The 25,306-nt window shown below is 42.0% G+C and overlaps 1 protein-coding gene across 8 annotated transcripts in view; it reads right to left on the minus strand.

The window, feature by feature from the left end:
• Positions 1-10,401: 10,401 nt before the first annotated feature.
• The window catches only part of RBBP8 (RB binding protein 8, endonuclease), a 200,200-nt gene continuing 185,295 nt past the window's right edge, over positions 10,402-25,306 (minus strand). For all 8 annotated transcript variants that reach the window (XM_033933895.1, XM_033933891.1, XM_033933893.1 and 5 more), the window contains 2 exons: positions 11,704-11,845; positions 10,402-10,860 (listed from right to left, as the gene is read on the minus strand). In XM_033933895.1, coding sequence (XP_033789786.1) covers positions 10,763-10,860; positions 11,704-11,845 — 240 coding nt within the window. In that variant the 3' untranslated portion in view covers positions 10,402-10,762. The remainder of the gene's footprint in view (positions 10,861-11,703; positions 11,846-25,306) is intronic.

The following is a 25,306-nucleotide window of genomic DNA, read 5'->3' on the forward strand; positions in this document are numbered from 1 at the left end:
CTTAACCAAAACCACACACTTAATTTTGAAGACCCAAATGAACTACCCAAATTCATCACAGATTGTGGAGCAGCCTGTACTTGATTTGATTTGCTCTTCTTTTTCTATTCTAACTATATGAGGGATGTAAGTTCTATATTCTTCTCCTAATGTGCTTCTTCTCATTTATTGTTGAGACTTTTTGATTGTAACAGGGAAAAGAATGCAGCCAGCAAATTACCTAAGGTGCTTGGCTCAGCCCTGTCATTAAAGAGAAGCCCAGTAAGAATGTCACTCAGATTAAACATGAGGCTTCAAAAGTCAGGGATGTCCCTGTAAACAAAGCTTATGCCTTCAGCTGAGAAGCCTGTGAGTCAGCAGTTTATTCCAAAGCCCACTTTTCCTGGTAAAGGGAAACCCCCAGAGAGGGGGTGGGGTGGAAACTGCACCAGGGAAAACTTCATTCAAAGCAGGCAGGCTAGTTAAGGAACAGCCAATGAGAACTCTAGCTGTCCCTATAGGTGTAAATAAACTGGATAGAAGCCTATTATCCTCAGGAGGTCAAGCTACTGGAGGAACCAAAGCTAACCCAGGACTTCTGGCAAGGAAACTTTCTAAACCCAGCTCTATAGAAAGGTTTGGTCAGGATTTAATCCAGGCAGCAAGTGGGTAAGATATAGACCTAGTTTCTTTATCTGGGGAAAGTGATACTCAGCCAGAGTGTGACATGTGCATGACTGAAGGGGAATGTGCTACAATAAGCTTGTTGGAAGATACTGAAATTCAGTGGGAGCCAGGGGACTAGAACATAAATAATGAGTGTGGTGTTGTCTGAATGTGTGTCACAGTGAGAAACAGTGAGCAGTAAAGTTGACACATCTCGGAGCAGTTCAGTTTTCTTAAGATTTACTGTGGGGGGAAGGGAATCCTTAAATCTGGCTCTCTAATTGACAAGCAAGGCTGTAGCAGTACTAAAGCCTAAAGATAAAGCCCTAATCTTAATTACAGCTCACCAAGAGGATTTTGTTTAACCTGAGGGATACAGCCAAGCAGGTTTGCCCTCACTCTGAGTTCAGGCAATCCCAGTAAAGGGCTCAGTAGCCAGTTCTTTATCAAGATTAGGAGAGCTTTAGGGCAGAGGCAAAATGCTGTTAGCCTGATTCATGCATAATTAGCAGAGATTATAATGAACTGTCTGAACAGCGCCAGTAAATAAAGTTTGCCAGAAGCGACCATATTGGATGGACCTAAGACTCATGGAAGTTGTAGTCAAGTTGCTGAATTGGAAGTGGAATCGGGAGGAAATGTCTGCATTACAGACGGTGTTTGTAACAACTTGCCTTTCATTTTGTGAAAAGAAGTTTATGCTTTGTTTTGAAACTATTTTTTTAACATAAAAGTGCAAGATGGAAGCACTGGACTGAACTTGGTTACACTTGCTTCAACACTCCAGAGTTTGGGGAATAAAAGTACTTAATTTTTGCACATGTGTGTTTTTGTTTTCCTTTTTGAGTTTGCAATCCCTTTGGCCACTCCAGTAAACTGCTCGGCTGGTGCAGTGCTGAGGATTAGGGTCCAGCTGCCTGCTGTCCCTACTCCCTGCCACAGTATATAAACTTTATTACTGATAATGTTCTGTTCTTCTGTAATTTCCAGGAAAGGTTTTATTTCTTTATGTAAATTGCAAGGGTACGTTTGGGCTGGTGCGTATGGTGGGAGATGAACTGATTTGATTGGATGTGTTGGGATTATGGACAGTATGGGTGTATATAGGGTTTGGGGTATATTAGTGGGCAGGAATATGGAACTGATGTAGGGTCTAATGTGTGGAATGTAAATGGGTTTCTCAGGTATTATGTACTTTTGACTTCTCATGTTTCATCCATGTCTTCTGGTACCTTTTGATGATTATTTCATATGGATGAGCTGAGGTTGTATTCATGGAATGTAAATGGCCTGAACCATCCCATAAAGCATAAGAACATTCTCATCTTCTTGGGAAAAAAACCCAAACACCAACAACCAGGGCAGATATTTACGTATATGGAATTTGCTGCCTCTTTTCAAGAAAAACTATCTGAAAACTTTCTTATTTTTAAAATTTTAATAGAAGATGCTATTGCTTTGATAAATGTTATGTTTCTTTGGGAATTTGACCTAGTTACTCAGTTCCATGTGGAATTTAAATCCCCCAATGGAATGGAATGCATGGTATATGCAGTATACAGAATCCAAATCCTTGCTTCTTCTACTGACATAGATTTTGACCTTGATCAAGTCACTTTTTGTCCCCTGTTGTCTCAGATACTTATTTAAATATTGTATCCGAGTTAAAAAAAAAAAAAAGGAAAAGAAGTCTAGAAATATAACATTATTATAAATATTCCCTCCCACTGCTTTGAGTTTCCCATCCAACCCATGGACTGCAGGACTGTAACATCTTGGATTTTGGCAGCAGACAGCATACCTACCGGGACATCGTGTCTGGTCTACAGATGAATGCCTCTGTACCCTTCAGAAGGGAATCGCCAACCACCACTTCCTTATGCTTCCCAGTGGTCATATATATTCTGGAGGAAAAGTAGGAGAAGGGAGATATAATAGAGAGGGCATGGGATGAAGTTAAGAGGTGTAATCTAAGGAAATACCTTTTTTTACAGAAAATGTGGTAGATGCATGGAATAGTCTCCTGGAAGAGGTGGTGGAGACGAAGATTATCGGCCTCCTTTTACAAAGCTGCGTGGCAACAGCCCTGAAGCCCTTTAAATCTCTATGGACTTCGGGTCCATTAGCGCAGCGGCTTTGTAAAAGGAGGCTGAATTCAAGAAAGCATGGGACAGGCACGTGGGATCTCTTAGGGAAAAGAATAGATAGTGAATGCTACTGTTGGACAGACTGGATGGGCTATTTGGCCTTTATCTACCGCTATATTTGTTTGTTTATATTTGTTTATCTCTCCCTCCCTTATCCAGGGTGAGTTACATATGAACATACAAAATAAAACATTAACATTTGTCATACAAATCAATACAAAAACACACTATAACAAATTACATACTTACATATCAAATTGCATATGACATACACATCGCATCAACGATGAATATCATTTAAGGCAAAAACTGGCAAAACCCTAACATACGTCAAAATATAAAATTACATAAGGTATAGATGCTTCAATGGCAGACATTATGCCAGATAAAACAGACCAGACCATCCAACACCTCCGTGACCAGACTCGGCACTCAACAGTTATCACTCCTTCCCCCTCAGCCTTTCTATATAGTATATGTATCTAGGAGTTACAAAATATGTATGCTTTAATTAACATATCTTCGGACCAGTAAAGATTTTAAGGAGTGCCTAAAATCATAATAAGTATAGGAAGACAAGAAAAGATGAGAAATTTCGTATTTTAGCTGCTTGATTGGCTAGTAGTGATTCAAGAATTTTCAGTCTCTCTTACTTTTTTTAAATAAGGAAAACTAAATGCATTATTTAGTAGTCTTCAAAACTCATGGGTTGTTTAATTTCCCTTCTGTACAGGGTTGCAAAAGTAAGAAATTTCTTAATCATACTTTAGCGCAGGGGTGTCCAACCTGTGGTCCAAGGGCCACATGCGGCCCTGTGAAGTATGTTGTGGGGCCCCAGTCGAGGGCGATGCAGTGTTCTCTGCTATCCTCGAGTGTTTACCTTCTTGCCGGCTCCCTCCTCTGTCTTGCTGCAGCATTTGCGCGGCCCCCAGAAATTTTTTTTTCGGCCAATGTGGCCCAGGGAAGCCAAAAGGTTGGACACCCCTGCTTTAGCATTTCAGGCAGCTTCCTATTACAAAGAATTTCAGTCATTGTTAATCACAGCTCATTCTTATAAACACTTCAGAATACAGTTGAAGACTTATTTTTTTTCTAAATACCTAATTAACTCGTTCTATTCCATGGATCATGTTTACTGTTAATAATCTTTTGTAAACCCTGTTGAACTTATGGTTACGCAGTTAATAAGTACTATGTTATGTTCAAGGCATGGAATCTAGCTGGCTCCAGTTTTTCCAGATAGGGTGATGGAGACCTCTGGACTGACTCCATCCTGTTAAATGAGGTCTCACCAGAATCTTGTACAGAGGCATCGATACCTCCTTTTCCTCTCCCTATGTACATAAGCATCCTTCTAGCTTTCATTGTCACCTTTTCAACCTGTTTGGCCACCTTAAGATTAACACATATTATCATACCCAAGACCTGCTCCTCTTTCATGCACAAAAGTTCTTAACCCCCAAAACCGTTCTGTTCCCTTGGGTTTTTGCAGCCCATATGCATGACCTTGCATTTCTTTGCATTAAATCTTAGCTGCCAAATTTCAGACCACTTCTCAAACCTTTTTCATGTTATCCACACCATCAGGGGAGTTTACTCTAGTGCAGATTTTGGCATCATCCACAAAGAGGTAAATCTTACCAGACAGCCCTTCAGCAATATCATTTACAAAAAAGTTAGAAAGAACAGGCCCAAGAACAGAACTTTGAGGCACACTTGGATTGATTCTCAGCTCTGATCCTTGTGACCCTAGGCAAGTTACTTAATCCTCCATTACCCAGATACAATATAAGTACCTGTATATACAGTATGTAAACTGCTTTGAATGTGTACCCATAAAAAGGCGGTATACAAGTCCCATTCCCTTTCCACTCAACCCATCCCGTCACTTTGGTTGCCATCCCGAGGGCACTAAGTTTATTTCTCTTTTGTTAACCACTCAGAACTGTGAGTTTACAGTGGTATATAAGAGTAATTGTTATGTTATCTCTAGCCTGATCTGACACAAGGGTCATTAGCTGCCAAACTGAATCTTCCCCTATATCCAGAAACACCACAGGTGCCAGTTAGCCAGCACCCTTCAGATCCTGACAGAGCTATTCTTGGCTCTAGTCTACATTATATATTGGGCCACTGCTCTGTGCCCAACAAAACTGAGATTTAACTCCCAACATAAAAAGTATCTCTCCCCAAGAACTGAGAAGAACTGGGAACCGCTCAGTGTAGCACAGGGGTGTCAAAGTCCCTCCTCGAGGGCCGCAATCCAGTCGGGTTTTCAGGATTTCCTCAATGAATATGCATGAGATCTATTAGCATACAATGAAAGCAGTGCATGCAAATAGATCTCATGCATATTCATTGGGGAAATCCTGAAAACCCGACTGGATTGCGGCCCTCGAGGAGGGACTTTGACACCCCTGGTGTAGCAGGTGCATATAGGCTAGAAAACCTGTCCTGAGAGGTGTCCAGACCCATGTGAGTATACTAGACCACAGAGCAATGGCAAGAAAGACAATTATCATTGGTAAATTATCATTACTCGAACTGTATGATTTAAAAATCGAGAAGCCTAGAGTGTATATTTTATTTTTTTTACAGTATTGGGATTTATTAACTATGTACCTTTTTCATAAAGAGATTCACCCAAAGCAGTTTACAAACACTGAATAGTAATCAGGTATTTAAGGAGCATCTTATGTTATTGTACTAGACAGAAAACTCTACTGCTGTACAACTGGACTCTTTTGCTTTGAAGCCACTATTTTAGTTCCAAGAATTCTGGCAGTTTCTTTTCTTTTTTTTAATTTCTTGTTCTTTGATCCTTATTGTTTTCTGAGGGGTATCCTTCTTGCTTCTTTGGGCTTCCAGCTCAATCGGAATCAGCTTCTACTAGATCTGCATGCTCTGATCATTCACTTAATAATTATTTGTAGCTTCCTATTCATTTTCAATTCCACAGCCTAGTCCAGACATCACAGACCAAGGTTCTTGTTTAGAAGCCAGTATGCATGTACTTACTCTTGAGCAATCACTGGGACTACTTCCCCTTGCCTCCACCCCACCAGGATCACACACATGACAGCATGCAGTACTGTCACTGACCAAATGGGCCAGACCCTTGTTTGTTTTTATTTTTATAACAGCAAAATTGATGCATAGTAAGGCACACAACTCTTTGGTGCCCTCTGGTGTCCATATAGCATTAGAGTTGAAATGATTTTTCCCTTTTATTACAAACAGGAATTTCTCTCCATTCAACACCATCTACTTTTGCTCTACAATCCCTTTCTCTCTCTGAGATCTTCTGTGCTTAATTCAGCTACTGTCTTCATCCCTACTGCATTCACTGGGAAGCAGGTCCATGTAAGTGCTTCCCTTTCCATAAATATTTCCATAATTACTCCTGAGTCCTTTCTCCCCCTTTCATCCTTATCCTATGACTTCTAGTTCTAGAATTTCCTACCCTCCTGTTCATTTATACTTTGGAGGTAATTGTAATGTTGTTTTTTTTAAAATGAATTACTATTAATTTGCTATTTTGTTTTACCTAGTCAAACTAAGCAGTGAATATGAGAGGTAAAGTTGTGATACCTTTCATTCAGCACATTGTAACAGCATCTTTGGTAGAAGTTAACAGCTTCCTAGTATTTCCTGTAGCTAGTCCAGAGACGTTCAGTTCTTGCTTTTGTAATTTTATCCCTCTTTCCTTGTAGACCGCTTCTAGCTCAATGTCTTCTTGCATGCACTACATGTTTGAGATCTCGCCATTTTAAATATTACCTGTACAAATTTCATTTTTGTTTCAGATCATTATTTTGCTGAAACATCCAAACTCTTTTTTCATTTCAATTCCTTCAATGTCTATGAGACATTAGCTTCTACAAGTTGACATTTAACTGAACCCATTTCTCCTTCCATTCATACAATATTTCCTTTACCACTGACTGTCGTACAACCCTAAAGCATATTTCCATCCTTTTTTCTTCAAATGAATCTTGTGTGGTTGTGGCTGTACAGTTCAATTTTTATCAGTTCAAGATATTTCAGGTATAATAACAACAAGCTTCTATTAGTGATGACAGAGGTTGCCATACAGCTTATCTTAAGAAATTGGAAAAACGGATAGGTTGAACTACACATTCTGGTGGGAATCCTTGTGTTATACATATAAAATGGAGCGTTGTATGACTATACAACAGGGACGATTGAAGAATTTTTATAGAGGTGTGGGAGCCATTGACTAAATACTATAAAGAGGAATAATTTATTTTATAAACAAGTAAACGTTGGGGGGGGGGGGAAGGTAAGGGAATGGAATTTTATGATTTTATGAATTGTTTCATGAAGGTTTGATTATTTGTTGTATATTAGCTGGGAGGGAGGGGGAAATTTCTTTGTTGCAGTAATATTTGAAAGTTTGCTATGCTTATTATATAATGTACATAAATGTGATTCATTTATGGCGCACTTGTAGTTTGAAAATCAAAAAGAATTTAAAAAAAAAAAGATATTTCAGGCATATCAAGTTCCTTTTTGTACACTTTAGATGATGATTTTTGTGAGGAGGGTATAGGAAAGGTTTATTCCAACAACTTTTCCATGCAGATCACTGTTGTGTAAGGAGTGCTGTACTAAAAGATCCATGCCAGTGATTTTTCAGCAGGTCATTTGTAGTAAACTGTAGGTTGTGGTTTTATTATATATTTTTTCTTAGTCTTCCAGATCTTGCTTTGACTTCAACAATTCCATGTAATTTCATTTTTTACTACAAAAGACAAAAACCTGAAAGACTGAAGGAAATATAACCAGCAAAATTCAAAAAACACTCCAGTATATTTAAATCAGGGATGTCAAATGTCGGTCCTCGAGGGCCGCCATGCAGTCGAGTTTCCAGGATTTCCCCAATGAATATGCATGAGATCTATTAGCATACAATGAAAGCGGTGCATGCAAATTGATCTCATGCATATTCATTTGGGAAATCCTGGAAACCTGACTGGATTGCGGCCCTCAAGAATCGACATTTGACACCCCTGATTTAAATAAATGTATGCATCAAGCAATTACTAATAATGAAGGAAAAAAGCCTCAGGTGGCCCGTGACAAGTACCAGGCACACTCAACAGAATGAGTACAGCATTGCAGCTCAATCCAGCTCTACTCTGGACATACCATCATGGGCAGAAACAAACCCTTCATTAATAATGACAGTTCAGTGGCAGTTTATGAGGTTATGTCCGGAGCAGAGCTGGATTGAGATGCAATGCTGTACTTAATCCATTGAGAGTGCCTGGTACTTATCACTGGCCACTTGAAGCTTTTTTCCTTCATTATTAATAATTGATGCATACATTTATTTAAATCAGGGGTGTCAAATGTTGGTTCTTGAGGGCCGCAATCCAGTCAGGATTTCCCCATTGAATATGCATGAGATCAATTTGCATGCACTGCTTTCATTGTATGTTAATAGATCTCATGCATATTCATTTATTGGCTTGAAGCTAACCTGCAGTTGAATGCTGACAAGGGGTTAAGGAATTGAGTATGTTCCACCAGTGCACTATAACTGGAAAATTTGTTTATTTGATTGTACATTTATATAAATACACTGGAATTTTACTGGTTGTAATTTCCTTTTTATAACCATAGACATAAAAACATAGAAAAATGAAGGCAGACAGGGCCAGATTCTATAAATGGTACCTACATTGTAGGCACCGCTCGGTACAGTTGTCAATCAACCACTAGGCGCCATTAATAGAATCCTTACTAGTGGTGCATAGATGTTGCTAGGCATCAGTATATTGGCCTAAGTCAACCACACCTATTCTCTGTCCCTAACCATGCCTACTTTTCAGGTAGGCATCATTAGTTGCCTCCACTTAGGCATCCTAAGAGTTTGATTCCAAATTCTTAATTGCTCATTTTATTTATTTTTGATTGGCTGAAAACTGGTGCAGTCAAATATCATGCCAATAATAAAAAACAAAAAGTTGAGTGCAGATTCTAAAGTTAGGTGTCCTTGATTAGGGTGCCTTATACAGAATTTGGCCCTAAAGACCATATGGCTTATTTAGAAGGCATAATAATACTATCTACTATTCTCTCCTCTCTCTTAGATATTCAACATACTTGTCCTAAGCTTTCTTGAATTCAGATAAACTTTTGTCTCCTCCACCATGTTTCCCACAGCTGGAAGAATTTGGAATTTTGAAATTCTTCCCCTGCTTTGTATTATTCTTCATTTTTCAAATGCTCAAATGGCTGTCAAAAGGAACCCATGACTGTAAGAACAGATCAATAATCACAAACTGGGGTTAGAAGAATCGGAGTAATTGTTCAACTGTGGAATTGCCTTCACTTGACTTGATGGCCTAATGAGTGTGTCTTTTTGGACCTTATTAACAACTTGAAAAACTTACTTATTTTGTAATCTTAATAGTTGATATTTAATTTGCACTGTGGTTATAATAATGCTTTGTGATTCCTGGATGAATTGATTCAGCTCTTATTCTGTGGAATCCATCCTAGAACTGATAAAGTATAGGCGGAATACAAATATTGGCATAACAAAACACAGAAATGAGGCAATTGTCCCAATTTTTCTACGTGCTATATTCAATCTGTTGAAACCAGCAAATAGTAATATTGCATTAAAATCAGCAGAAACCTGTTGTGCTTAATTCTGTAAAATCACAATTAAAAAAACAGGAGTGAAGGACTAAATCAAATATTTATTAATAAACAAATACTCTCCAAATGATTAATGCCAAAAGTAACAACAGCCTCTTACTGCTATCATGAAATGCTGGCTGACATCAGGAAAGATTTGTTGAATTGCAACCATGCAAAAAAGCTAAGTTCCATTTCATAGTTATACACAGTTTCCTTGAAGTTAATTCCACGTACTTTTAATATAATGTAGAAAGCGAGGCTAAAAAAGTTTTTTAAAATGTTGATGATAGAAGACAAGGAATAGTTATAGCGGAGTGTCTATTAACATTCTGAAGCTTTCCCACCCTTTATAATTTGTCAGCAGGAGGAGGCTGTTGATACTTTTGGCATTAATCAATTCATTTTAAAAGTGCTGATATTTTTATTTTTTTATAAAGTGCATAAATTGCGATTAGCGGCCTCTTTTACAAAGCCGCACACAACAGCCCCGAAGCCCTTTAAATCTCTTTGGGCTTTGGGGCCGCTAGTGCGGCTTTGTAAAAGAGGCCATAAGTGTGGAACACAATATCTGACAAATGTTTCCCACAACTCTGCTGGCACACTCTTGCTCTTTTGATGAAATTTTTGATTACATTTTCACATAAGTGCAGCTCAAATCCCGCAATGATACATCAAATCTTTTCCTTCAGCTAAGGAATTGTAGTTGTCGGTGCAGATGTGAGATTCCACAATGAGAAATTTTCAGCCCCACCTCGACAACAGAATGGAAATGGTGCCCAATTCAAATTTTGCGCTCTTGTTGGGACACTCTTTATTTCAGATCAGCAGCCGATAAATAAATAAAAGTAAAATGAAGATACATAAGTCTTCTTGTTTAGGAGAGAAAAAAATCATAGTTTAAATCAGTCTGTAATAAATTTAGACAACAAAGAACTTCAGAATCCTTCATTTTTTTATTACAAAGAAATATTAATATCCCAATTATTTAAAAAAGGGACAAGAGTAAAACTACAAAGTTTATTTTAAATTATCCAGTGCAAAATGTAGCACCCTATTGGTTTTAGAAGTGCAAAAATAAAATGAACATACAGAAAAGAAAAATTTCATTATTAAATAGCAATATCCTAATACACAGTGATGTTGCTTCAAATATGTTACAGTTAAGATGAAATTGATTTACAAAACCAGGCTGTGATATTTTTTTTAAAAAGTGTTTTGGTTTTTTTAAATTACAGATTCATAGTACCTATGTGTATCTAATGGAGAAAAATATTTTCACAACTCTGCCACATTGTCTAGGTCTTCTGTTCTTTGCTTTTTTGGGAAAACATTGCATTGTAAGGTTGCCTTCTTCTTGGACGCTGGCAAGGAGAATGAGTCTCCTTAATGTAACCTGTCAAATAAAGACCCAGAATGTCAGAAAATGGGAGGTTGTTACAGCATTAGCATAACCCTGTTGTCTCTCTCAGTGGTGTCACCCTCGGAGAAACTGAAACTGAACTTTTTCACCTGTGTTTCATCAGTGGGAAAACTCTGATCCAAGCTACAGTATCAAATACCCCATGTACATTTGTATTTATCTAAAATTCAGAGGGAAAATACATTCTGGAGTGGCCTATTTTCCACCTTATGGCTGTGAAACAAACAGAATGGGAGAAAGAAAAAAATAACCGCTGTTTTACAAATTTTAAAATAATAGTGGCCACAAAGAACTTGAAAAATAGAAGTGTGAAATAATTTAGGTGCGATTTCAGGGACCCCCCAAAATTAAGAAACGCAAACATAAACTTGGAACATGCCTACAGTATAAGGCAGAGCTGTTAGATACAGTATACTCTATATTCAGATATTAGTGTGCATATTTATAGGTCTTTCTTGCTTCCTACATTTTCCAAAGCTAAGTAAGTCAAACATTTTGGTATACGAGTTTCAGAGATACATGGAGAAATTAATTTGCCCAAACTAATACAGTCGGTGGCAGAGGGGAGTAAAATTTCTTATCTCTGGGTGTCTCCAACGTGAACTCTCACGTCCAACGTGAACTCTCAGGCCTTGAGCATGTGCACAAAGCGAGTTTCCATTATTTCCTATGGGGAAACTCGCTTTGATAAACGAGCATTTTGGATTACGAGCATGCTCCTGGAACGGATTATGCTCGTAATCCAAGGTACCACTGTATCAGTGTCTTCCAGGGAAACATATGCTACCAAAACTGCTGTCTATCCCATTTACTAACCTCTATTCAAGCATGTTTGAGTGGAGGGAAATCCAACCTCCCAGAAGTTCTCTGGTGTGTTGGGGGGGATGTAGCGGAATCGATGCCTTGAGCAGGAAGCCAGCTTCTTTGCTCTTTCTTCTTCTGGAAGATCTGCATAATACTATCAGTACAAATTGGTAAGTTATCAACAGAGGTACAATTCAAATATCTTTGGTAATGTCCATCACCACAGTTTAATTGACAAGTTCCAAGTATTATACTAAATTGTAAGGCTAGTTAGTAAACTACAATCTTATTTGACCATTTTTTGCCCCCATGTATCTTTTTTGTAAAGGGGAAGTAAATCCTGCCTTTCATTGTGATAGGGCCAGATGACATATATCCGAGAGTAATGAAGGACCTTAGGGAAGTTCTAGCAGCTTTGCTGGCTGACCTTTTCAATGCTTCTCTAGTTGGAAGTGGTACCGGAGAACAGGAGAAGGGTAGATGTGGTCCTTCTCCACAAAAGCAGAAGTAAGGAGCAGGTAGGGTACCACTACAGGCTGACTTCTGTGGTAAGTAATTTAATGGAAATGCTTTTAAAACAGAGAATAGTGAAGTTTCTGAATTACAGCAGTGGTTCTCAACATGCGGTACACATACCCCCCAAGAAGTACACGAACTGCTGATGGGGGTATGATGTGCAGGTCTACTGCTCTCCTTCCTCCTTAACTCATTCGTGGACCTACCGTCGCCATCACCCCTGCAATTTTACCTGCTGCATTTAGCTCCCCCCAGTCACTGCATATCCTGCACTTCTCTCTCTTGCTTCAATGGCTTAGCAGAAGCAATTCCTACAGCTAACCTGGAAGCCTCTCCTTTGCTGCATCCCACCCTCTGTCAGAACTTCCTGTTTTGCCCAGGCGGGATATGACAGAGTAGAGGCTTCCGGGTTAGCGGAAGGCAGCTGTAGAAAATACTGCTGACCCGTTGAAGCAAGAAAGAATATTTGTGAGTGGGGTTGGGAGAGGGAAGGAATAAAATATGTTGCAGGAGGGATGAGAGTGGTGCATGGGGGGAGAGGGAGAAATGGACATGGGGTGGAGTGGAGGGAGATATGGTGCATGGGGAGAAGGCGAAATGGACACAGGGGTGGAGGGAAGGGAGAAACGGATATAGGAGTGGAGGGGAGGGAGAAATGGTACATAGGAAGAGAGGGAGAAATGGATATAGGGTGGAGGGGAGGGAGAGATGGTGCACGGGGAGAAAAGGAGAAATGTTGGACATGGCAGAGAAAGGGAGAGTATAAATCTGGGTGGGGTGAGGAAGAGAGATCTTGGAGAGAGAGAGAGAGAGAAGTGGACACTGGGGTATATGAGAGGGAGGAAGAGATACACAGTAGATGGAGAGGGGAGAAAGAGGGATATGTTGGATCCTGCAGCAAAAGGAAGTGATGGATAGATGTTAGACAATGGGAGTGAGGGATGGGAGAGGGCAGGAGGGGACAGGGAGATGTCAGGTTAGGAGGGCAGAAAAAAAGAGGAAGAGGGAGCAGATGCTGGGCTAGAAGGGTGGAGGGTGGAAGATGCTAGGAATGGTGGAATCCTATTGGAGAGGCCAGGAAGGTGAAGAGATGGGTGGCAAGGAAATGAATGAGAAGATAGTGATTACAGGGTAGAAATGTGGTAATGGGGAGTAAATTAACGATGAAAGGAAATGGAGGATTGAGGAAGGAGTGAGATGGGGAAAAGGAGAACCAATGGGTGAAAGAATATGATGGGTAGCTGAAAAGTAAAGAGGAGAAGGGTGAGAGGCAGAAAAGAGCTAAAAACAGAATGATAATATGTCAGAGGCAGGCGAGCTGTCAAACTCAGGAAAAATTTTTTGATTCAATTTTGCCAATTGAATCAATTTTTCGATTTGATTTCTATGATATAGCTTTAAAATTAGCTAGAGGGTTTATTTTGCAGCCTCGTCATCCCCCCCCAACCTCCTTTGTTCTCTCCAACCCCACGCTGGCACCGTCATGTGTAAACAAAACAAACACTGTTAGGTCTTAGCTTGTGCTCATTATCTAACACCAGATCTGGCAGGATACACATTTCAAAGCTGGCATATTATAATCAGAAAATAGAAGATAAAATTTTTTTTCTACCTTTTGTTGTCTGCTCATTTTATTATTCAAATCGTGTTGGTCCTAGGCTCTGATTTCTGTTCATCTTCTGTTAACTCGTTCGCCAGGATTTCCTGCCCATTTGACATTTTCTTCTTTCTCCATGCTCACCATCCATCTCTGCACCTTTCCTTCCCTTCTCTCTCCTCCTCCCTGCAGGTTCAGCATCCCCTAAGGGTCTAGCACCCTCTCTTCCTTCCCCTCCAGCTCTAGCCCCCAGTTCAGTGCCTCTCTCCCTACCCTCCAGCATCCCCTCCACCTCATGTGGTTAGCACCCTCTCTCTCTTCCCTTCCTTCCAGCCCACCTCTACCCCATGTGGCCAGCACCCTCTCTCTTTTCCCTTTCCTCCAGCCAACCCCCACCCTCATGGTCTGTTATCTTTCTTCTCTCCTTCCTTTCCATCTCTCCCTCTTCCCTCCATGCTGTGGTATCACTTTTCCTTCCTTTCTCTCCCTAACCCTCTTCCCAATGGTCTGATATCTCCTCTCCTTCCTTTCTATCTCCCCCATGCCCTGGCATCTCTCTTTTCTCCTTCCCTTCCATACCCTGGGATCTCTCTCATCTCCTTCCCTTCCCTGAAGCCACTGGCCCAAACTTCTGTGAGCTGGTACCGTCCAGGGGAGCAGAAGCTGAAGGAGATGATGATGCAGAGACTCCTGAAAGAGGAGGGCTCCTATAAAGGACAAATGTGCTTCTTGGCCCAGGGGACTGCCTCCAATGAGGCTGTCATGGACCCCGTCACCTGTAGACAAGGCCAGGCCGTGAGAGCCGGACAGACCAGAAGATCTCTGATCTGGAATTGTAGTTTGTATCCGCGTGCCTTGGTAAGAAACACACAACCCTGTCATGTGTCAAAGGGAAGGCCCAGCCACTCCAAGGACTGGAACAGCGTCAACTGGTGAAGAGGCCTGGTTTAACGCACAGTACGCAGAAGCGTTAGCAGAGCATGACAGAGACCTTCCTAGTTCTGATCAGAGGGTCTTATATACATGCAAATACATTTAACACTTTGAAAAAGTCAGGATAATAAGCAAAAGATCAGGAAACCGATATATAGCATAGGAAAAGGGGTATTCACTATTTGTGTAAGGTGTTAGGTGAGCCAGACCATAGAGGAAATCAGGATATATATAATACATGGAGGTATTAAACTGCCTCCATGTTTCTTTCTCTCTCTCTCTGCGTTTCTTTGTTCAGGTTTTCCCGCCTTGAGCTTCATGGTCTAATTGATAACAGATGTGCTTGAGCTGGGTAGCCTGATTTCACATTCCAATACTGGGCATAGAAGAAAAGCTTTCTTGTATTAAGTATGAATACAATATATCGCGTTGTGTGTGAATGGGGCCCCGAATGAATGATATATGAATGATGTGTGAAGGTATACTAAAAAAGAGTGGGTTTTGAAAAACATATTTTATATATTTTAAACCTAAAGAAACTCTTAAGGAGAAATCCTTAGGCAACATCTGGAAACGGTTAGGTTAAAGCCAGGAACACTGTTACCATGGAAACCCTCTAGAGCAGGGGTAGGTAACTCCGGTCCTCGAGAGCTGTATTCCAGTCAGGTTTTCAGGATTTCCTCAATGAATATGCATTGAATGCAGTGCATGCACATAGATTTCATGCATATTCATTGGGGAAATCCTGAAAACCCGACTGGAATACGGCTCTCGAGGACCGGAGTTCCCTACCCCTGCTCTAGAGGCCTACCAGCATAGGAAGGGGTCTGGGGTTTCTGAGTCTGTGTGTGTGTCAGTGAAACTTGAAACTGTCAGTTTTTGCAAAGCTCAGAGCAGGGGGGGGAATAGCCCTCCTCCTTTTCTTTGCTGACAGGGACATAACTTTTCAGCACTTTTCAAAAATGCAGGTTCTCTTGAAATACCTTTATGAGAATGACAAAAAGAGTATTGGGTATGTTATAAAATGTTTATGCATATTTGGAAATTAATGTAAACAAAAATATGACTTTAAAAACTATGTCTTTGAGGTTGAAAAACTTGTAAAGGAATTTCCTTTGTCCAAATCTAAGGACAGCCTCTGTTAATGGATTGGCTGACAAGTAATGATGTCATGCAGGACAAAAGGTACATATTGGGGAGCAATGAATTATCGGGTTGAGATCTTTGTCAGGAAGGCCAGCATTTGGCATCTGTAAAGATCTCCCGATGACGTAATAAATCTTTTGAGAATTAATATGAATAATTAATAAAAAATAATGTTTTGGAACCTTTTACATCATGTGTCATTTTCCATGTACTTTTTACACACCTAGAGCAAAGCTAGCAGTTTAATTGCCACCCACACAGGGACTGCTGCTTAAGAGTCCACTTGTGTCCAATTACCCTGCTTACTAGCTCTTCTGGAATTGACAGTCCAACCTAAAGCCTATAGCAGAGACACTATTGTCTCCATTGCACTTTCACACTCCTGTCGAAACAGAGCTCGGTCCAACTAATCATAAGAACATAAGAATTGCCGCTACTGGATCATGGAAAAAAGTGGGTGGACTTGCTATACTTATACGAAAGGGGTTAGGACTAGTAGTGAATCAAGTATATCGGGATGCTGCTGGTCGATGCTTGGCTCTTTTAGCTTTTTTCAAGGGCATCCAATCACTATTATTAGGCTTTATGGTCCTAATATGGGTCAAGCTGGGTTCTATGACTCTATTAGAGAAGAGTTGGTGGGTTTTGCAGGGGGTTCTATTTATCGTGGTGGGAACGTTAATGTCACTCCTGATGTGCTTCTGGACCACTGCTCTGGAGGATCACGTCCACCTTCTAGGGCTCCCCGCAGGGCTTTACTGTCTTTGTTCTCCTCTTTGGGTTTAGTATATTGCTGGAGAATTTCACATCCCACGCAACGCTCTTACACTCATTATTCACATGCACACCAATCCTATGCACGTATAGATGGGATATGGGCTCATCGTAACATGTGGGGTGGGATACGACAAGCAAAGATTGGTCAAATCCAGATTTTGGATCACGCACCGGTCTGGATAACTTGTATGGGATTTTGGGGGGAAGGGGGACATCATTTTTGGCGGCTCATTGAGTCTTGCCGTGGAGGTGGGTATTGCCGTGGACCAGTATCTTTAGCATAATGATAATGCTACGATTAATGATGCTATTTTGTGGGATGAAGGTGGTGGTCCACAGAGTCTTTTTTAAATGGGGGGCTTGCCGTAAACGCTTGCAAGCTCAATGATCTTTGTCTCTTCACAAGCAATTGGTGTGCTTGGGGGGTTTACATCAGAGACACCAGGACCCTTTGGGGTATGAACAACTCTTGAAGATCCGTGCAGAGCTTTCCTTATTGCAGCTGGAAAATATGAGTTTTTGCGGTTGTGACAAACGATTTATGAGTATAATAATAAATCCAGTTAGCGCTTAGCCCAATTTATTAAGCTAAAGCAAGCAAGGGCGGCTATTACCTATACCGGATTCCACGGGTATAACGCACTGCACCGATCGGGCCATCCGAAAAGTTTTTCTTTCTTACTATACTGCCCTTTATCGTGCATCGGCCGGGCGGGACGTCATTGCTATAACGGGCTATTTGTCTGCGATACCGCATCCTCGATTGTCGGTGTCTGACCGCGAACTCCTTAATGAACCTATCAACATTAGGGGAGGTCATGGGTGTTATTGCTAGCCTGAAGTTGGGGAAATCACCAGGGCTCGACGGGTATACTAATCAATTCTACAAACAGTTTCGTGATGTTTTGGCCCCGTAGTTGGTTCGAGTTGTAAATGGGGTGAGGGGCGGTTCCCCCTTGCCTTCCTCCATGGGTGAGGAGGGGATTTCAGTCCTGCTCAAGATGGGTAGAGACCCATTAGGGTGTGGTGCATACCATCTAATATCACTGTTAAATACTAATGCAAAAATTCTAGCGAAGGTCTTAGCTCTTCGCTTGGGTAAGCTCCTGCCAAAGTTGGTCCATATGGATCAATCTGGATTTATTCAACTTCGTCAGGTTAGTGATAATATTAGGAGAACGAATGCTAGGAAGTTCTTCTTTACCCAACGTGTGGTGGACACCTGGAATGCGCTTCCAGAGGACTTAATAGGGCAGAGTACGGTACTGGGGTTTAAGAAAGGACTGGACAATTTCCTGCTGGAAAAGGGGATAGAGGATTACTGCACAGGTCCTGGACCTGTTGGGCTGCCGCATGAGCAGACTGTTGGGCATGATGGACCTCAGGTCTGACCCAGCGGAGGCATTGCTTATGTTCTTAACGTTACATTTATTGTGGGCAGCCCGGCAGACATCTGATAAAATCGCCGTTTTGGTGATTGATGCCGAGAAGGCTTTCGATCAAGTAGATTGGGAATTTTTATGGCAGGTGATGCACAGGAAGGGGTTAGGCTCTTTCTTCTTAGCTTGGGTGCAGGCGTTTTATAGGGCCCAGAGGACTAATATTCGGATTAATGGGGATTATACAGATTTTTTTCTCCATTGCTAGGGGAACATGACAGGACTGTCCCTTGTCTCCCCTTTTATTTGCTCTCTCCATGGAGCCTCTGGCTATTCGTATTCGGAAACATGTGGATCTGCAGGGGTCCGGGTTGGTGATCTGTAACATCATATAGCCCTGTTCGCAGATGATGTTTTGTTGTATGTACGCGACCCGGAGGTCTCCCTGCCAATTCTCGTTGACCTTTTCTCAGAATATGGGAGGGAATCGGGGTTCACAGTGAACAGGATAAATCTGAGATACTGGGTGTTACTTTGGACGAGGAGGATATACAACGGTTCTCTGCTCGGTTCCCATTCTGGTGGGCTCCGGGGGTGATTAGATATTTGGGGATCTGCTTGCCCACCGACTTAACCCAACTGTATGCTGTGAATTATGATAAGATTGTTCAACAGATTCGGAATGACATTCAACGTTGGAATGGTTTATTGTTGTCTTGGTGGGGTAGAATTGCAGTTATAAAAATGAATGTTTTACCCTGCTTACTTTTTTTGTTCCAAACCTTACCGATTCCAGTCCCATCTTTGGTTTTGAAACAATTACATGCCCTGTTTTTTAGGTTTATTGGCAGGGGAGACCCCCTCGTCTTTCTAGGAGAGCATTATGGGATGCCTGGTTGTGTGGGGGGCGCGCTGTGCCTAATTTGTTTTGGTATTTTTGGGCCGCTCAAATACAGCTTTTGTTGGATTAGGAGATAGCAGACTCTAAAATTGTGGTACGCATGGAGCAACATTTCGTGGGTTCTTATCGCTTGAAGTATCGGCTTTGGTTATCTTCCCCTGGTGGAGTATCCCTGGAGGGTCGGGGAATCCTTTTTTGGATCACCTTTTGAAATTGTGGTGTGACACGCGTAGGCGTTGGGGAGTAGGGGTAGTCCCATCGATTTTTGATGCTATATGGGATGAGCCTCTGTTCCCTGTTGGTCGGAAGTCGGCCTTTTGAGCGGTGGTTGGGGTGAACTCCTGAAGAAACAACAGGAGGTCCCCCATTGGTGTGCTCAGGTTTCTGGGGTTGGGGGAAGAGATGAGGGGTTCTGTTTGAGGGAGGGTATCAGAATTGTTGCACTGGTGGTTTCTGCTTCTTGTGCTATCTTGCTATGCTGATTGTTACTTGATTTTATTGGTTTTGCATTTCTGATGTCGCTGATATCCAAATCTCTGTTTTATATTTCAAAAATTTTCAATAAACATTTAATGATAAAAAAAAAAGAATTGCCACTGCTGGGTCAGACCAGTGGTCCATCATGCCCAGCAGCTGCTCACGTGGCAGCCCTTAGGTCAAGGACCAGTGCCCTATTTGAGTCTAGCCTTACCCGCATACATTCTGGTTCAGCAGGAACTTGTCTAACCTTGTCTTGAATCCCTGGAGGGTGTTTTTCCCTATAACAGACTCTGGAAGAGCGTTCCAGATTTCTACCACTCTCTGGGTGAAGAAGAACTTCCTTATGTTTGTACGGAATCTATTCCCTTTTAACTTTAGAGAGTGCCCTCTCGTTCTCTCTCTACCTTGGATTGAGTGATCAACCTGTCTTTATCTACTAAGTCTATTCCCTTCATTATCTTGAATGTTTCGATCATGTCCCCTCTCAGTCTCCTCTTTTCAAGGGAGAAGAAGCCCAGTTTCTCTAGCCTCTCATTGTACGGCAACTCCTCCAGTCCCTTAACCATTTTTGGTGCTCTTCGCTGGACCCTTTCGAGTAGTAATATGTCCTTTTTCATGTATGGCAACCAGTGTTGGATGTAGTATTTCAGGTGGGGGCACACCATGGCCCGGCACACGGCATGATAACCTTCTCCAATCTGTTTGTGATCCCCTTCTAAATCATTCCTAGCATACTGTTCGCCCTTTTCGCCGCTGCTGTGTATTGCGCAGACGGCTTCATTGACTTGTCTACTCGAAAGAGTCCAGAGAAGAGCAATTAAAATGGTTAAGGGGCTGGAGGAGTTGCTGTACAGTGAGAGATTGGAGAAACTGGGCTTCTTTTCCCTTGAAAAGAGGAGACTGAGAGGGGACATGATCGAAACATTCAATATACTGAAGGGAATAGACTTAGCAGATAAACAGATTGTTCACCCTCTCCAAGATAGGAAGAACGAGAGGGCACTCTCTAAAGTTGAAAGGGGATAGATTCTGTACAAACGTAAAAGTTCTTCTTCACCCAGAGAGTGGTAGAAAACTGGAATGCTCTTCCAGAGTCTGTTATAGGGGAAAACACCCTCCAGGGATTCACGATAACGTTGGACAAGTTCCTGCTAAACTGGAACTTACACAGGTGAGGCTGGACTCATTTAGAACACTGGTCTTTGACATGGGGGCCGCCACATGAGCGGACTGCTGGGGACGATGGACCACTGGTCTGACCCAGCAGCGGCACTTCTTATGTTCTTAAGTACTCCCAAGTCTCTTTCCTGGGGGCTCTCTCTGAGTACTGCATCGGACATCCTGTATTCGTGCATATGATTTTTGTTACCGACATGCATCACCTTGAACTTTATCCACGTTGAACCTCATTTGCCATTTCGCGGCCCATTTTTCGAGTGTGTTTATGTCTTGTTGTAGGTCTTTGCATTCCTTCTGTGTCCTCTCTACTCTGAATAACTTTGTATCGTCTGCAAATTTAATCACCTCACTTGTCGTACCACTTTCCAGGTCGTTTATAAATATGTTGAAGAGCATGGGCCCGAGCACTGAACCCTGCGGAACTCCACTCATGACGCTTTTCTAGTCCGAGTATTGTCCATTTACCCCCACTTTCTGTTTCCTATTCACCAACCAGTTTTTAATCCATGTGAGTATATCATCCTCCATTCCATGGCTCGCAATTTTTTTTGAAGTAGTCGTTCATGTGGGACCTTATCGAACACCTTCTGAAAATCCAGAAATACAATGTCGATGACCTCACCCTGTTAACTCCCTCGAAGAAGTGCAGTAAGTTTGTCAAGCAAGATCTTCCTTTGCTGAAGCCGTGCTGGCTGGTCCTCATCAGATTGTGTCTGTCAAAGTGATCAATGATGTGGTTCTTTATCAGCGCCTCTACCATCTTTCCCGGTACTGAAGTCAGACTCAAAGGTCTTTAGGTTCAGTTGAAGATTAGTTGAAGCAGTTCAGCTATAACTCCTTTCAGTTCCTTGATTACCCTCGGGTGGATGCCATCCGGTCCCGGGGATTTATCATTTTTAAGCCTATCAATCTGCCTGCATACCTCTTCTAGATTGACTGTCGACCATGTCAGTTTCCTGTCTTTGTTTCCTGTGTATAACTTGTCGGCTTCTGGTATATTGGATATATCATCTTCGGTAAATACAGACGCAAGGAGGAAATAGGACAACCTGCCTGCGGAGAAAAGTCGCCACAACTATCATCACTTTGGTGAAAGCACAGGGTGCTGTCGCAGTGCCAAAAGACGGAGCTGTGAATTGGAAATGCTGTTGCAGAACATGGAAATGCAGAAATCTGCAATGCTCCAGAAATATTGGAATATGGTGGAAAACCTCCGTGAGATTCAACTCCCCAGGAGACTCTACCCATGGCTTCCATTCGGAAATAAGGAATGCACAGAAAGCAAGTGGCTGACATGAGATCCAGAACAGGCCTCCAGTCCTCCAATTGTACTTTGGAATGAATTATAAAGAGTATCTGCTGAAGCCTGAGCCATGTTCTGGAACAGGTTCTAGTGCTTGGATGTTGAAGAGACACTGCAAAGTAGTGTGGACCTTTGACTCCTTTTCCGGCTGACCTGCAGACAAGTTCAGAAACAAATCTAGAGGTGGGCAAAATAAATCTTTCATATGCCCCTCCCGAATGATGTCTCGCATCCATTTATCTGAGGACATGCAAGTCCACTCCTAGTAAAACTGAGTTAGACAGCCCTTTGAAGGGCTGTTTAGGAGCATTAGCTGCCCGGGATCCGGATGTCAGAGGATGGTTGGAATTGGAAGTATTGTCACAACTATATCCCTGGGAATATCTCTGGGAAGAAGAGCCCATCCTCTCCCAAAGTTTGGCAAGACTTGTTCACAGGGAGAGACTTAGGGTGGTGATCAGCAACACCAGCCATGAGATCATCCAGACATGTCCCAAAAAGAAGCTGACTCTTGAAAGGAAGTCTGTTTAACGTGGCCTTGGAGGCAGCATCCCTAGCCCAAGTACAGATTTAAAGAGGTCAGCAAGCAGATACCGCATAAGTTTTAAGGACTGAGATCAGAAAGGGCATTCACCACATAATCCACACCATCCAGCACTAGCTGGAGACAAACAACCACTTCCACAGAGGACACCCTACATAATCTCACATGATAGGCATGCACCACAAAGGAGTCTGCTGCCATAAAGCCTGAAGAAGCCATTAAAATTAAAAAAATATATATATATATCCACTGTGCGATCCTAGGAGTCCATAGACACTACTCTTCCAATACCAGGGAGAGCTGTGCGCTGGGTATCCTGTGCCACAGTGGAATCCACCTTAGGGTGCTCAAAATTGTAGAACAGTAGGAGCCAGAGGAGAAAAAAATAGCTTGAGAGAGCCCGAAAGAGCAGCCTGGGCATTCTATTACCTTTAACCAGACCAAGAAGCTGTGGATGGTGGAAAAAGGAAGAGATTATTATTTTTTTTTGCTTTTTCAGAATCCCAGCAGTAAAAGGGTGGACAAATCCATAAAAGGTCTGCTGACGGAGGGGTCCTCAGCCAAAACTGAACTCCCAGGGTGACCGTATGGACTAGTCCCAGCAAGGGTATCAGCCAGATCTAAAACAAAAGCAGTGTCAGGAAACAAAAGCGGCATAATATCCAAATGGCATAATGCAATCGAGCTCTGCCATAACCAGACGAGACGGTTCCTAAAATGGAGCTCTGCCACTAGCACAACTAGGCTAAACAAAACCGATGTGCCCACTGGTTGTGTTCAACGAGCTGGGTACGAAGAATACATTTTCCAGAGGAGTAGAAAAAAGTCATAATGTGAAAAGCATAATGTGAGCACTGCAGGGCCCTGTGGAGGCACTTGCACCGCATCAAGAGTCCCCAGATTCGAAAAGTAGGCGTTTGGCGCCAAACCCCAGAATAGCTTCCGGGTGAGATATTTCCCTGAAATCGCAGACCTGTGTCAGCTCCCCAGCCCTGGGGGACCTGAAGGAGGTAAAGCCCAAAGCTCCCGCCCCGTCCCCCAGTGTGCTGTGGCACGCAGTATACAGTCGCACATTCAGCGCCAATTTGGCACAACCAAGGTACACTTTCAACAGATTAGGGACTGGGGAGTCCATCCCAAACCATTTTTAATCAAATTGAGAGATTTTGAGAAAGAAATAAAACCTTGAAAAAATGATTGTTTAAAATCCAAGGCTGCTGCTGCCAGCAAATTTACACAAAAACGGCAAAAACAAAAAGTGAAAATAAAAAATAGTGATTTGGAGTCTGGGGAGGTGGGGACCTGAACCCTACCCTCAACTTTTATGCAACAACATTCCTGATGTGGCCTGAGTCAGTTTCCATCTAGATGGAAAAGGGAGGCTGCTAGACCATTTCCATAAAAAATGACTCAGGCCACACCAGGAATGCTGTTGCATAAAAGTATAGATTTATTATAAAATAAGAAGCAGCATGTAAAAAGAAAAACAGACTATCAGCATTCAGAAGTGTCACCGATCAGATAAAACTCCACACCCTGCAGGTATGTGGAAAAATACCCTATCTGTGTCATTTTCTCATCTTACATGAGTTGATATATTATCAGCCATGCATTACAATCTATTAGAAAGTATCTGATTGGTTATTAGCATTATCACAAGTAATCAGGTGCTAATCTGATTTGTTAGTATCATTAACAGAATTAAGTGGTTACAACTGCATATAATTGGCTATATCCCTAATTGACGTAAAAGCTATTAACATCTGCGAATGTCCTTAAAGCAATTTTCCATTTATGTATGTCCAAAAAGCGCCAAAAAACCACCTAATATTATCTGCCTTGGACACCCTTTTGCTTGGGGCTTTTTTCAGAAGTTATCTATGCATGACCACCACCCAATTCCGAGAAAGGCCCCCTCTCTGCCCTCTAGGTGCTGTGGTTTTGCATACTTGCAGATCATACTGTTCTTTTGTAGTTCCTTAAACCTCGGCAACTGTAGTTCTGTGTTATCTGCATTATCTGATGTCCAAAAGGTTGTTAGTTCATCTTACAGTGGCTGTCAGAAGGACAACCTTATCACTTGTCCAAACTTTGCAGTTTTGTGCATACAATGCTTAGGCCTCATGCCTGGCCTGCTGTCTATTCTTTCACCTTTGGTCAGAGAATACCAGAAACACAGGAATCGCTGCTGATTGCTTCACACCTGCAGCCTGTGTCTGTCTTCCAGCTAAGCACTGGTATTAAAATTTTCTTTCCATACAGCAAGCATCTGTGCTGTGTTGTAACACCTGCATTGTGTGCTGTATGTTCCTTATCTCGAACAACAGAGGCAGGGGGAAATTGCTACATAAGAAAACAGCTTCTGTTCCAGAATTCTTGCAAGATGAAATTATACAGAAAAAAAGCTTGGCCTGTCTTTTGTAAAGTCCTGTTTTTAAAGTCCTGTAGTCATATCCTGAGGGTCCTCAAGAAAGGGGTCCAACCGGAATTCTCCTTCAGGGTCTCAAAACACTTAAGCCACCGAAAAAGACGAACTTTAAGCAAAAAAAAAAAAAGAAAAGAAAAAGAAGCAGAGCAACTCAAAAGACTTCTGTATAGATTGCTTGCAGAAATTGAAACTGGATATGGCTCTAGCTAGGATTTCTGCAACTCCTGGATTGCGGGTTGGGATTAGAGCTGCACGGGAATGGGGACGACCCCTAGGGTCTCGGGGATCCCATGGGGACGCCTCCAAGGGTTGCGGGGTTCCTGCGGGGTTGGATGCGAGGCTCGTCTTCTCCCTACCTGCCTTGCCGCAGCACACAGCCGATCGGAACGGAAGTCTTCCACGATGTCAGCGCTGACGTCGGAGGGAGGGCTT

Source organism: Geotrypetes seraphini, chromosome 2 (genome assembly GCF_902459505.1).
Source record: "Geotrypetes seraphini chromosome 2, aGeoSer1.1, whole genome shotgun sequence".
In the NCBI taxonomy this organism is placed as follows: Eukaryota; Metazoa; Chordata; class Amphibia; order Gymnophiona; family Dermophiidae; genus Geotrypetes; species Geotrypetes seraphini.